At 45.8% G+C, this 14,958-nt stretch overlaps 1 protein-coding gene across 2 annotated transcripts; it reads left to right on the forward strand.

Moving 5' to 3' along the window:
• Positions 1-278: 278 nt before the first annotated feature.
• On the forward strand, positions 279-14,681 carry LOC144144926 (uncharacterized). 2 transcript variants are annotated; one of them, XM_077676431.1, is made up of 5 exons: positions 279-507; positions 2,521-2,637; positions 6,507-6,580; positions 7,547-7,630; positions 14,492-14,681. In XM_077676431.1, the coding sequence occupies exons 1-5, from the start codon at positions 497-499 to the stop codon at positions 14,611-14,613; spliced, it is 408 nt and encodes a 135-aa protein (XP_077532557.1). In that variant the 5' UTR covers positions 279-496; the 3' UTR covers positions 14,614-14,681. The 2 variants fall into 2 exon arrangements, with proteins under 2 accessions (XP_077532557.1, XP_077532556.1); XM_077676430.1 differs by having other exon boundaries at positions 307-507; positions 2,483-2,637.
• Positions 14,682-14,958: the final 277 nt, after the last annotated feature.

Below are 14,958 nucleotides of genomic sequence, written 5' to 3' on the forward strand. Positions count from 1 at the left end.
GACAGGCGGATGATTTAAATACGGAAATTACTTCCTCAGCGTTATTTAGGAAGGTGCGATTGTTATCTCTAAAGCTAGTTTCCTGTTTTTGGAAGGGTCGGAAACGTAGTGTCAGATGAAATTGCCCCGTCGTATTACAAACCTGCTCAAACAACCCTGTTGAGGGAACAAGTGCCCTTATCAAATTATGTTTTGGTTAACCGATGTGCCAGATTTAGTGTCGATGTTATCATGTATAGGTGCACTTAGCCACGTGCGGGTAGGCAGAAAGAAAAATAGACCAATCAGTCAGCTACATAAGACAGAATGTTCCCCGAGTAGAATCATATCGAACAATCCCGCACTCAAATCTCTGTCAACAACATGAGCAGAGGGATGGCAAGAAGCTGGGGTTCCGTTTTAACATTTGTTTTGCTTTCTATTGCGTCAACTTCAGGACGTCGTGGCTCAAGCCACAAATACCCTGACAATAACCCGGCGCTGGGACCATACCAGGATGAAACTGACGTGAGTAAATTGTTAGTCCAATCGGAGGGAGTTAAAAAAGAGCTCGCCCAACAAATATTGAGCCAAAGAGTTAGTGTCCTTGATTATTTTATGATTGTCCGTAGCGATGACCAAACCGAGTCTTTTACTATTCTTTTTGTTTGGGCTTCAGGATGCCTGCTACGCATTCGTCGTTCTGGTATTCCTGTGCACTGTGGAATGATGAACATTAAAACAAATATTTTCTGTCAAAATTAAAGTTACAGCTCTTATTTCTTTTGCTGCAAACATCCGCGTCCATTCCGGCACCGGTGGTACGAACGTAATTATAAATCGGTGTCTGTGCCTGAGCTCTGAATTTACCTTTGAGTCTGAAGGAAACTGGAAAGTGTTGCCGGAACATTGGGAGTCAATGTACCGAGCCGTGCGACGTGCACTTGCCCTAAACGCGTAAATTACCTTATTTGAAAGCAGGTCTTGAGTGCTTGTCTTTAGTATTTCCATTCGTGATTCTTGACTAATCAGAGCGAAACATTTCAGTTCGTATCCCTCCAAACTGCCACTGATTCAAGGAAAATCTTTTGTACTAGAAGAGGATTATAAGCCTGCAATGTCCCTTATATCTTAGTACACATGTTTTACGTAGTCCATAGTGCCTTATATAAATTCCTTGTATAAAAATGAGTCCCCGATACTTCATTACGTGTAGTTCATTACGGTATTTCATAACTGTAGCAGTTTGTTACCGTGACTCTCCCTCAATTACTGTCACTTCTGGAGTTACGCAAGGCCGCGTGTTTGGCCCATTAATATTCTCTATACATGTTAACCTTCTACCCAACTGCGTTAAATCCAACATTTACTTGTGCGCTGACGACTGCGTTCTTTTTCGAGAAATTACCAATAAAAATGACATGCATGCACTACAATGAGACCTAGATAACATTCCCACTTGGTTCGAAAATTGGCTTATGAATTTAAATACAGCGAAATGTAAGGCAATCAGGATAACACGTACATCGAGCACCATACTTTCTTACTTCATTAAATGCCTATAATTGGGAGTAGTAAACAATTATAAATATCTTGGGGTCCATATATCCGACAACTTAACCAGGGATTTCCACATTGATCACATTATAAATCACGCAAACCAGACCTTGGGATATATTAGGCGAAACTCTGCTCTGACCACTCCCTCCCATAGTGCTTCATGAAGTTACTTCATTATAAAACACTAGTTAGAACCAAACATCAATACGGAGTTGTGATATGGGACCCAGACCAAGCACACTTAACCAATTGACTTAAAATGGTTCAAAATAACTCTACTCGTTTTATTCCCTCCAAGTTCCATTGCACCGCCCGGATATCATATGTGAAAGCTATCTTCAATTTACCTGATTTAGTTACCCGGCGCAAATTAAACCGGTTGTGCTTACTCCACAAAATATTTTATATTCCAGAAGTAAGCAATAACCCGATGTCTCCCCTAAACTACGTATCATCACGTCGTGATCACGCATCCCTATGAGTAAAACGCGTTCATACGCATGTTCATTTATTCCACGAACATCCCGTGACTGGAACGGCCTCCCGGCAGCAATTGCGAGTATGGTAAACAAGGATGCTTTCCGATGAGTTATTGGTAATGAAAACCACTCCAATAGCCATGAATGCATACCAATTTCATCTTGTGCTGACTTGATCTTTGGTGTAAAAGCATTGTTGTCTTCTTGTCATCCCTGACCTTTTGTGCACAGAATTTGTGCAATTTTTTAATGCTGTGCTCTCACGCGATTCTTCCTTTTTGCATGATTGCTTGGTATGAACTGTAAGGAGTACTATTCAAGAATGCTAAAACCCACTCCCCTCTATATTGCTTCTCTCCTAAGGGTACCTGTAAATAAATAAATAAATAAATAAATAAATAAATAAATAAATAAATAAATAAATAAATAATGTGTCGCTGAACTGATCCCCATTTCTGTTTTAGTGTTTCCCTTTTACTGAGACATGGTATGTCATATATAGAAACTACGCATATGATCCTTACTTTGGGGGTGAGCCTGTCTGCATAAAAATCAACGAAGCGGGTCCCTACCAAAATGGGGCCGCCACGTGCAGCGTCACCTACGGCGACGAGCAAGCGTAAGTGGGCGTATCCATTGTGTTGAACAGTTTCGACAGTTAACTATGCATTTGGAGCACCGAAAATAAAACACGAAGACATTATTTTGAGTGAACCACCATGCCCTTTCGCTCATTGCCTGAGGGCAGGACGCAATTTTTCAACGAGTGAACCTACAGTACACACTATTGCGGCTGCGTTACAGGAAAGTAATATTTTTGCATATTCATGAAGTTGGTACCTCAACGAACGGCTTCCAAGTACAACTTATAAGAGCATACCGAGCGAATGACCATTAGTGCCGCGAGTTATGTATCCCCCCTTGGCCGTAACTGCATCCTCCAGTGAAACTACTTAGCACCACGCCCCTACCGTAACGTCTGTGTGCACCGGTCGGACACACAAATTTTTCAGAGCACTTGTCTGCTTGCGTTATTTAATGTCGAAAGCTCGGTAATCCCCATTACGTTTTGTATTAAAACGTCGCATTTGCGTCTGTTGCTTCGTTTTTGTTTCTTTGTTTTTGGTGAAAAAACGCCCACCCGCTTCTTTTCTGCTGCACCGGTTAAGACACTCCATCTTCGCTTTCGTTTCTTCGTCTTGAAGCTTTGATAAATCAGCAAGCAGACTGGCGCACAGCAGAGCTTTCGTTGTAAATCTGCGTGGCTTGTGTGCTCTTGTTTTACTCATGGCCTATCACGTACAGGTGCGGAGCAGTACGCACTATTCTGCAAAGTTTACATTTCGAAATACTCGTTTTGTGATTTTTGTGAAGCGGGCGCATCTGCCGCTGAAAGCTCACGATTCCTCACTACCGTAAAAACCCGCGTATAATACGGACCCGCGTATAATACGAGGTGTAATTCGGGGACAGCAAAATCAGAAAAAAAAGTTTTCATCCGCATATAATACGAGGTAAAGAGCACAGAAAACATTTATTTGCACTGCAGTTATCCTTCAGTCATTGTCAGTTTTCACTGGCACTGTCTCCCGACGTCCGTTCAGTCATCGTCAGGTTCACTGCCGCTGTCTTCTGAAGTCGCCTTGTTGGAAATGCCTTCCCACAGAAAGTGGTCCTCAGTGCCATCAAGGGCGTTCGAGATGCCGCATTTCTTAAAAGAGCGACTGACGAGCTCCTCTGGGATGGTGGCCCACGCATCCGCGATCCAGACACAAAGCACTGCTGGAAAAGCCCGCGTCAGCCATCCGGTAGCTGTCACTTACGGGTCTCCTGACCTCATCCACTCTTGGTAGCAGGACCTGATGCAGTCTTTGAAAGGCTTGTTGATGCAAACGTCTAGCGGTTGCAGCTGGGATGTCATTCCTCCTGGAATGACAATGAGTTCGATGCGGGGTTCGCGCAACAACTTATTCACGGCATCGTCCAGGTGGCAGCGAAAGGCGTCCAACATGAGCGCTGACGGGAACCCCCAACAGTGCTCCAGGCCGCCGACACCACACAGACTTTATCCAGTCAAGCACCAGTTGCTTTCTCCACCCGCGAATGCTGCCTTCGGTGACGCCGAACTGCCGTCCTGCGGCGCAATTAAACTGATGGTCTCGGCGCATAAAATAACTTTTCTTTGTATTGCCGTTGAATACTGCCTTCGTGCACCCGACATCGTGATAGAGTTGCGGGGAACGTGCCGATCCTTCGCGCGGTCAAAACAATCAAAATGGCGCCGGCTGACAGAAGCAGCAGCCGGCTAACGCCACCGCAAGAAGGCCCACCCTCCGCTGAAACCGAAACCGAAAGTGCAAATTTTCTGCTGAAAACTTTGGGATCCACATATAATACGAGGCAAAAATTTTACATAGTAAAATTTGGAAAAAAACCTCGTATTATACGCGGGTTTTTACGGTAATCCCCCAATTGTTCTGTACCATGAAAAATAGAACAGCTACTTTCGTTGTACTGCTGCCAACGTGTGCAGATAGCACAGCAGAAGCGCATACTGGTGCTACTCAGAGACCCTGCTTCAACGCCCGGGTTTTATTTACACTTTAGGCCGGGTGCCGACTGTTGCCGCCACTGTCGTAATATCTTTCAAGAATGATGTCATTTCACGTCGCAGCCAACCGAGCTGCGTGAAACGCCGTTTGTTTACGTCCATAGCTCACGATATGGCTGTTGGTCGGTAGTCTGAACGGAGCCTTACGGCGGCGGCATTTTTTTTCCGGTTGGCAAAGACACGGATTTTCTTATAGTGGTGTTCTGGAGTCTTTCGCCTTAAAGCTGAGAACAAGATCTATCCGCCACAGGAAGCTTCACCTCCGTTGTGAGATTCTCTGCTCCACGATAACTACAAGCTAAGCACTTTGTGTGTATGCCCAACGCTAGGAAAACGTGTTGATCGGTTATGTCCCGCTCCTAAACCTACCTAGATGAAATGCTACCACCTTTATTCTGAGAAATATTGCCTAGAGTGTTTCTTGCGACAAAATTTATGATTGTTACATTACGCCAGGTCAAAGATGGGAGGAACCATGATGCAAAATAATGAGCGAGACCATGCCATATCATGCGCTGGCTGTGCCCACTCTCAGATTAATCGTAGTCGGGGGCACGAACCAACAAGAATGTCCCACTGGTCGCTTCTACGTCGTCTCGTAACATTGCCCCATTATCGAGGTCGACTTTCACTGTTAAGGTCCCCGTAATGTACAGGGGCAGTGTAGGTGCGAGATGAGAGGACAAGAAAAATGAGACCTTGCTGCTTCACAATCCGTAAGCCTTGATACAATCGCCTCTGGAACCGTGACGGGACGGACGTGGAAACAGTGTAGGGATTACCCAGCACCTACACTAAAGATATTACGAGGGGTGGGGGGGGGGGGGGCAGGGAAAACTTGAGAGGAACCATGATTCAAAAAGAACATTGACATGGAGTTCATGGCAAATCTGTCGCTGGCTGTTCCCACCCGCAGCTTCGTCGTCGGAGGCTTAAACTAAGAGTAATCTTGTACTTGTCGCTTCTATGTCGTCTCGTAACAAGTAAAAAAATCACGTGGTCTAGGAATGAATAATAGGTGATCTAACACAGGCCGTTTGCGTACAAAGCCACCACCGGACCCCGGGAACATGGAGCCAGAACTCCGGTGTTCTTTTAGCAGTGGCTGAACAAGAATAGTAGTGTTCCAAGCAAACGAGTAGATGGTGCTCGTTTCCTACGGGAGTGCCAGGCTTGTACCTATCTGGGAAAGGAGTGCCGCGTCCATCGCAGTTAGCTGATTCACTCTCCGCCACCGCACTCTTAGAACAAACGATCAATATGGCGGTTTAACGTTGTATCTGCCCTGGGGATGGTGTGGACGTACAGACGCCAAATATGGGCCGGGCTGACCACGTGCAGTCTGCTTGTAAAAGGTTTATTAGACTGATCACTACCTCTCCCGCAGTGTCATCCGCAATTGTATCAAATAAGGTTTTCAGGGTTGGGAGTTTCCCGTCCTTTCACATTTATTAGATAATTTACATTGTGTACCATAAGTAAGGTAGGATTTTTACGGTCGTATTCGCATTAAAGGATATTTATATTACAGTGCATGCTTAAGTAACCATAGAAACCTACCCGCCGCGGTGGCTCAGTGGCTAAGGCGTTGCGCTGCTGAGCACGAGTTCGCGGGTTCGATTCGCGGCCGCGGTGGCCGCTTTTCTGATGGAGGCGAAAAGCAGAAACGCCCGTGTGTACGAGATTTCGGCGCACGATAAATATCCCCAAATGGTCAAAATTAATTCCCAGTCCTCCACTACGGCGCGCCTCATCGCCTTCGTTGCGTCGGCGCATTAAACCCTACAATCGATCAAACCATTACCTTTAAAATTATTTGTGAATTCGTCTGCTACATTTAATTATAACTACCAATTTACGACTGACATTACTTTCAGGAGCGTTGATGTTTCCCTAATGTCCTCACCTGGCTACACTGCGAAGAACGTGCTGCACGCTGAAGTCCCTGGCGGTGAGAATTGAAATACTTTCTTTTATCCCCTAAATCCAGCGTAGTCCTTTTATTCATGCAGTCGTCAGGTAAAAATATTCACTGATATAGCTTGGATTATTTCGGCAAAGGGAGGCTTGTATCGAGGCCGGTAGCACAAGATTAACCAGAAGGTAAGTATTATATAGTCGCCCGCCATACGCATCCCTTTTACTTTATGGAGGAGGAACGGAGTGTATTGAAACAATGGAATATTTGCCGGAATATCTTAGTGTACATTATTGAGAATTTTAGATAAGGTTTAGTATAGGTGTTTATTATCAAAAACCATGCCCTCTCACTAATGTCGGCGGTGAACAATAAATCGGCGCCACATTTACGAATTTTAGGGCGAAAGAAGAGGGCTGCTCCCTTATTACTCGATCAAATAAAGTTTAGGCGAGGATATGAATATTTCTCTAGACCGTATATTTTCGAGGGTATCAAATATCACTGCACTGTACTCCTGGCTTAGATCATGATCTAAGGATGTGTAGTGGCAGCGGCCGTTACACTGCATATAAGTTTCATCTTTGTATTTTGAGTATGGTAAGACGAGAAAGCTACCACCCATGCCAGCAAGTATATTATTTATGTCGGTTCCCAAGACCAACCATACCGATGGCGTGGTCTGTTGCAGCACCTTCCGCATAAGCCGAACCGTAGCTTTTCTTGTTACATCGCATCATTCTGCTAACAGATGCATTATTTGAGATACTGTTGTTGTCGACACATGTTTTCCCCCTACGCTCCCTTGCTTTGTGGGTTTAATTTCAAATTTTCGACATTTTGAGCTATTTGGCTTTAGAATTATTCTGGCTTATTCAGCTGGAAGCAATTGTCTGTTGAAGTAGCCATGTCGTCCTTGGTGTGCGCGGCAAGATATGCAAACAAAATAATTCGCCTTTTGCTAGCTGAAAGTGATAAGCGCTCTTAATTTCGTTTCAGCGCCAGAACTCAGCTTCAACCTAACAGCTGTTTACAGGGACTGCAGCAACTGCAAAGTGTTTCGCCACAGCTACATTGATCAAGGTATTTCAAATGAATTTTGCCTGACACCCCTACGGACTGCGTATCTGGAGAAAATGATAATTGAATGACGCTTTCGAAAGTTTTTTCAGCTATGCTCTTAAAAACAATCCTTGGTGTGGCAGAACTGCGAGACAAGGCTACTTTATTATTTTTATTTATTCATTAGCCTTTATTTATTAATTACCTTTTATTGATTCATTTATTACTACTTTATTTATTAGCCACAGTTCCCGATTCTTAGTTCTGAAGAATGCTGAATGCTAAATTAGAAGTGCTATTATCCAAATGATGGCTCCGTTGATTGGTGTAGTTTTAAAGAAGCTTGGTGGTTTACAAAACTAAAATTCAGGCAGGTACTACCTCCAGCAACTGTTGATGTAATGCGGCTAGCAGTTTCCGGTCATGTAAGGTTTGTGCTGACGGACTACACCACCTATTACTGTTCTTCTACTTGCCGGTCCCCGTACCTGTTCTCCCAATCCACCGGTGTCCTCTTTCCTCATCTCACATCCTGCCCTCCTCCATGAAGTTCGTACCACAGCATACACTCATTTTACTCTTCATGGTTTAAAGGCAAAAATGTCCGCCCTTTCACGCCTCTCGCTCTAGCCTCTCTACCTTGAGAACACTACGCCCGCTACACTTCTCAGTTTGCAGATGAAATCGACGTCATAGCCCGGACAACCTTTTAAACCAGGCCACCTTTTCAAACCAGGAAACCCTATAACTATGAGGTACGAATGCAAAAACATTAGATCCAATTGAACGTCACTCAGTGGTCTTTCAATTTTCTCTGGGCTAGTAGCGTTTTGGAGTTGGTAGATGGCTTTGTTTTTGCATTTTCGATGGACTTACGATTAGTTAATCTTCATATCTCCTACGTTAGCACGTTAGTCTTAGGCAGTAACCCATTCGACGATAATATTGGGAATTATACTGCTGCACACAATGGCCTGGCTCGCTAGTTAATGTTGTGTCCCTGGGGGTGGCCAGTGGTAAGAGTGCTTGGTGATGCGTGACATGCAGCCCGCTGTCGAAGGTCTGCCGCAGCACGGCCGGACTCTGCTTCCCACGTTGCTTTGGCGCTCTCTAGGGGTTGTTTAACAGCAGGATCCTTTTTTGTGACCTAATATTGGTAAGTACGTGCTGTGAGGCGCTTCAACGCTATGTTGAATAAGGAGCGGTTACGTTGCCGCACAAGGCCGTTACATTCCGGCTATTTTCAAATAAAATTAGTACGCTGCAAACGCGCATATAAATTTATGGAACGATGTGAGGCAAATATGATCTCCATAAGAGAGAATACGGAAACTAGAACTCTGTGTCACAAAGCGCTTGGAATTAATAACGATTCTTTTTGTCGTGTCGAACTCTGAGTCAGGTTACGTAACTGGCCTTCTTTTACTTCAACACTTCTCTCACGCATTATTGTTGTGCGAGTCAACTGTGGGACGCCCAACACTCTCCGCGCCTTTTCCGCACAGCACAGTGTAAGCTTATTCTCCGCATCGGCTGTTGTCCTTGTGGGGCAATTGCACTTTTCGAGCGATCAGCAACAGCGGCATTTCACTAGTGGTGTTACTCACCTTGGGCGACATTCATGCCACATCCTATCAACACCTGAACAGTATAACCCGGACCACAACTCAGCCATGTTCCACCACTGGTGTGGCATAGGTTAATCTGAGTTTATCCGTTCTCCGCGGCCGTAGTGATACCCCATCTTTTGAATAAACAAGCGCCAACGGTATTATATTCTAAATTACTGTAAGTACATATGCATTTAACTTGGCTATTCGTTTTTCTCAGGAGGCATAAGGATAATGAAGAAAGTAAAAAAAGGGCTGAAGAAAAGGAAAACGAAGAAGATAGTTCGGCGCGGTTGTTAAGTCTGCCGCGCAGACTTAACAACCGCGAGACGCAGACGCAGCGAGAGAGCTTGAATCGTGTTTGCGGGATATCCGGTGGAGTAAGAGCGATGAAGCGACGAGGCCGGCATGGGCTGCAGTGAAGAAGAGTTCGCCGAGCACCCCAGGGGTGGAGTCTTTTTCTTTTCAGTCAGTCGTCTTACCCATTGGTCTACGACCGTGAGTTAGTACCCGTAAGTCAAACAGCTTACCCCCTCGCCTGTAACGGTGCGGAGAACCTTAGCACCTCCCAATGACCGTCCGCGTCCATCCGTGCGCTCACCACCATCAGCGAAAATCAAGCAAAATTCTATTTGAGACGTGAGTTTTAGTTTCATTTAAGGAATAATCAAGTTGAAACTCACGGATCAAATCGAATGACGGTCGGGGAGCAAATCGGATGTCACTCGGGGCGCAACTTGGATGTCATTTCAAGTTCCCGTACTCCGCACCCTCGTCATCATCCGCGGAGTGCAGTTGCTGCCAACATCTCCAACACAACACAACACAAGTGCACTTTCTAGCAAATTCCAGTAGCCTGTATCCATGTAAGCTTGCTGTTATTCAAAAATGCCGATACCGTTGTGGTATACTGTATTTTGCAACTACGTGAAATCATCGGACTCTTGGGCGCTGTTCCCAAAATCGTCATTTTATTTAGCAACCACATTCTCTTATCAATAGTGTTTTAAAACTAGCGCAGTAAACGTTATAAAGTTGACAATCTATATATTCGTCCAAAACTGAATTGAGGTTTATTGCGGACATGAAATAAATTATTGACACCTTTTATTACGTAGTAATGCACGGGCTTTAGTTTACCATGGTGTATTGCGTAACTTCAAAAGAAACAGTTTAATTAGTATTTTTGCTGGATGCACTGTAGAGGTAACAGTACCCCTTCCAAGCAGACAGATACGCATTTGTTTTTAGGATCCTCAAATACAAATGAAATATACGAGTGCATTGTAAATGACTGCACCATGTTCGTAGATCCTCAAAAAAAGCTTTTATTTTAGAGCGGTTGTTAGGCCCATACACGCATACAACACGCTATTCTTTAAACACACGTCATACCAGCCTGTTTCCGAAGAAGTGGCGGTCTTTCGAGTCGTTCATAAAGTGCGGCTTACTAAAAGCCCGAAGCCCTGTGACAATGAGAGGGCAAGAAAAACGGAGACATCATATGGAGCCGTGAATGGTCTCACCATGCGGTCAGTCGGGTTCTCCCTCTCAGAATTGGTCTCTTGCAAGGCCACTATATCCAGAACCACGTCAGTCACGATTCCATAGAAATGGTTTTGACGCGTATGGTCAGCTAGTCCCCTGGCATTTAGCAGGGCGGTACTCACGGGCTTGTTTAAACAACCATGTTGAAAGGTGAAGGAATCATGTTGCCTAACGGTTGCCTAAACACAATCGGAACAACACAACTCAACTTGAAATTGAAAACAACTCAAAGAAGTTTAACGCTCACTGCTGTTCGCTTCTACCAAGTCGTGCAAGGCCACGCCAACACAAAAATGGCAGCATCTCCAGTCCGTGGCTGATGGCGGGGGTGCGGAGTACGGGGACTCGAACTGACATCCAAATTGCGTGCCGCGTGACATCCGATTTGCGCCGCGACCGTCATTCGAATTGAGCCTTGTGTTGCACCTTGATTATTCCCTAAATGAAACTGCAACTCACGGCTCAAATCGAATTTCACTTGATTTTCCTTATATGGTGGTGTGCGGACGGATAGACGCGGGCGGACTTTGGAAGGTCCTAATGTGCTCCGCACGGAAATGGTGAGGGAGTAAGCCGTTTGACTCTTTGGGACTAACTCACGGTCTTAGCCGAATGGGTCAGACGACTGGCACTGATTCTGTCTGGTCACCCGCCGCGGTGGCTCAGTGGCTAAGGCGTTGCGCTGCTGAGCACGAGGTCGTGGGTTCGTTTCCCGGCCGCGGCGGTCGCTTTTCTGATGGAGGTGAAAAGCAAAAACGCCCGTGTGTACGAGATTTCGGCGCACGATAAAGATCCCCAGGTGGTCAAAATTAATCCGGAGCCCTCCACTACGGCGCGCCTCATCGCCTGCGTTGCGTCGGCGCGTTAAACCCTACAATCAATACTGTCTGGTCTGCCAGACACCTGCTCGAATCCTGCCGGTGCCTGTGTAATTTTTTGCGATTGTGAACGCTATGCGCACGGACGCGGACGCACATTGTGCGGTCCTAAGATGCTCCGCACCTAAAACAGTTCTAGGGCCACTGGCGCCACATACTTGCGGGCACCGAAACACACTCCCTTTCGAAGTCCCGAAGTGGTGCTAAGAAGGCCAAGCCCGTGGCGTCGATCAGTAGGGGGCACATTGGGCTTCGACATCAAGGCTGAACGATGCCCGGTTGCCGCGTTCGCAGGCGGCTCGTTGACGCTAGGAACCTCGGCGTCTTGGCTGCTGTGCATGCGTTAGCTTTGCCGCATTGAAGTGGCACCGCCGTATCTGTCGCCATCGAGCTCTTTGTTCATGACGACTACTACGGTAGCCAGCGCCATAGTCGTCATCGCCTCCTTATCCTTGCTCTCCACCTCGGGGCCGCTAGCCTGGCTCGACGAGGCGCGCGGGCTCTGCCCTTCGGACGAAGGCCAGAGCCAGCCTCAGCCACGACCGGCACCTCCGGAACGTGCATTGTCACGGCCGCGCCACTGCTCCCGGCTGCAGTCTCCTCCGCGTCCTCTTCATTCAGGAGGTTTTTACCGACGTCGTCGTCTCGCACAGGCCCAGTGACAGTCTCTTAGTACTTACGGCACGCCCTCGCCTCGTGTCCGAAGCGACGGCACGAAGAACACCGCGACAGCTTGTACTCATGCCTCTCGTGCCCTTTGGTGTTACCACGCAGCCTGGCCTGCGACAACAACAAGAGCCCTGTCCCCCGCAACTCGACGTTTGTTTGGCAGGTCGTCCGCCGTCACAGCCGCTTTCAATGCAGCGTTGAACCATTATCTTGCATGCCTTAAATTGAATAGTCACGGCTTTCAGACCGCTAGTGACCCAGGTTGCAGTTTCACCAACGGGCGCCTTTTTACTTTTCCAATTGGAGGTTTTAGTTCGCGTTGGAAACCTTAAGGCCGTGTAAAAGAGATCCGCTATTAGTAGAGGTGCAAATACAACAAAACAGTAAAGAAGTACCGCCAGGCTTTCGGCTTCAGAGGAGTAAAGGAAACGTTCCCTCCAAGAGAATTTTCTTGCATTTGACAGGTCGGTCGGCTTGTGTGTGGGCATGTGCGTCGATGCAGTGTGATCAAAACGAGGTTCAGGCAAAGCCGTGTCCCATTAAATAGCAAAAAATATTTGAAGGGGTACGGAATACGCAAAGAAAAATAAATCATTGGAAAGCGCTTCAAACAGGAACTGCGCACGACCTCCGACCGTGAGTAACGACAAAAGGATAACGATTGCGCGCACGCTGACCTTAGTAACTTTCTGTCACACTTACACAATTAAATTAAAAAAAACACCCAGGAACTACGTAGCGCTCTATATCGGATCTGCTAGTACAACACCAAAGCGTCTGGCTACACAGCTCATTTGAAAGACTGCTGATGAACCTGTCCACTACATGAGCAACACTATTAAAAAGTTCCGGCTGTTATTTACGTGGTAGACTGCTGAAAAAAATACCTCTCCTCGGAGCTCTTACCCAACACGGTGAACAGGCAGTTCAATGGCTTCAGCAAACCAAAACAATGTTTTGTGAATTCTAAGTCAAAAAATGTCCTCTACATGGGCTTTACTTTTCTAAAGTACCCAAAGTTATATCCCAGATAGACTTCAGCTACAAATGTCGACGAACAGGCAATGGTCGCATTAGCCAGGTCCTATGCACATTTGAGCCTGGGAGTGTAGTTTGAATGACCTGATGCACGCAACAAATAATCATGAAGATTTCGGACCCGTGAATGCCACAATAGGCATACCGATCGGGCTTTCCTTAAAATCTTCTCCCGCTCTCCGGTAGCCCTGCTTACTAGATGTACTGAGACTCAAGACAGAGGGCCCAGTTTTAAGCTAGCCTGTTTTGTTTTATGTGCGCCCCCGGATGCTGGAAGCGCTGTCTCTAAACCACCACTCCGAACTACTAAAGGCCTCCATCATTTCCCGGTATCGTACCCAGAAACTCACGGTATGCATGATCCGTAGTGTTGAAGACTAGCCAAAGAAACGTTATCGCACGCGCGACGCTTGTTTGGCTACCCGGAAAAGAGAATAAAGCGGACACACAAAAAAAGAAGTGGTGCCACGTGTTTTGGGCAAGCGGAAGCTGGTACTGGAGAGGGGGAGAAAACAAGAGATAAATATTTTTGGAGCAAGCGCGCTTTCTTGGACGTGGAAATGGCCGCCGGATAAGATCGCAATAGAGAATGAGCTAACAGATTTCCTTGCCCAGGCACTCGTGGCTCCTTCGGAATACGTGGTTGGGTTCCAGGCCGCGACAGCCGCTTTTGTGATGGAGCGAAAAGAGAAAACTCCTGTGTGTTTGAGATATTAGCACATGGTAAAGATCTCCAGGTGGTCAAAATTAATTCGGACTCTCCACACGCTGCCCCTCATCGCCTGTGTAGCGTCGGCGCGTTACACCTATCAATCAATCAATCAATCAATCAATCAATCAATCAATCAATCAATCAATCAATCAATCAATCAATCAATCAATCAATCAATCAATCAATCAATCAATCAATCAATCAATCGATTGATCAATCAATCAGTCAAAATCGATCAATCAATCAATCAATCAATCAATCAATCAATTCATCAATCAATCAATCAATCAATCAATCAATCAATCACATTTACAATATTTGGTAGGAAGATGTTGGATTGTTAATTACTGAATATTCTAAAGATATCAAAGAAGCACGGTGATTATTCAGTAAAGTTACTCTTACCTGTATTGCTCCCTTTTTGCAGGAGCTGGATGCAGCTATTGGAAACCGGCGAGTGCCTTGGGCAAAGAGGAAAGCTGCTGCGAGTTTATATATGACTTGGTTTGTGGCACTTCGCCAAAGTACAATCTTTACGACCTTTGCTGAAGGTGTTAGTCTAAATATTACCTTACCTTTCACTAACACGTGATCTTCAATAAAAGAGATTTTGTGGCTGCGTCGTTTCCGGGTGATGTGCCAAAAACGACCATTTCCATTATTCTAAGTAAACAGTCGCTTTTTATTTTAAAATTTCAACCACTTCGCGGCCGAAATAGTTGCTTTCAGTGTGACACCAGGACTGCCGTTACATCGCGACTTATTTTTTTGGGGTGTTTATTTTTCGGAAGATGTGAAGCAAAGCCATCTGTGTCGTGTTCTTTTGTTCTTTGTGCCACATGGGTTAGCTTTGATTCAGCATTGTAGTTTGTAGTTTTCTTTTTCTTTTAGGGT

This window comes from Haemaphysalis longicornis, unplaced genomic scaffold (genome assembly GCF_048455015.1).
Source record: "Haemaphysalis longicornis isolate Haplotype H1 unplaced genomic scaffold, Haemaphysalis longicornis Haplotype H1 scaffold_7, whole genome shotgun sequence".
Lineage (NCBI taxonomy): Eukaryota > Metazoa > Arthropoda > Arachnida > Ixodida > Ixodidae > Haemaphysalis > Haemaphysalis longicornis.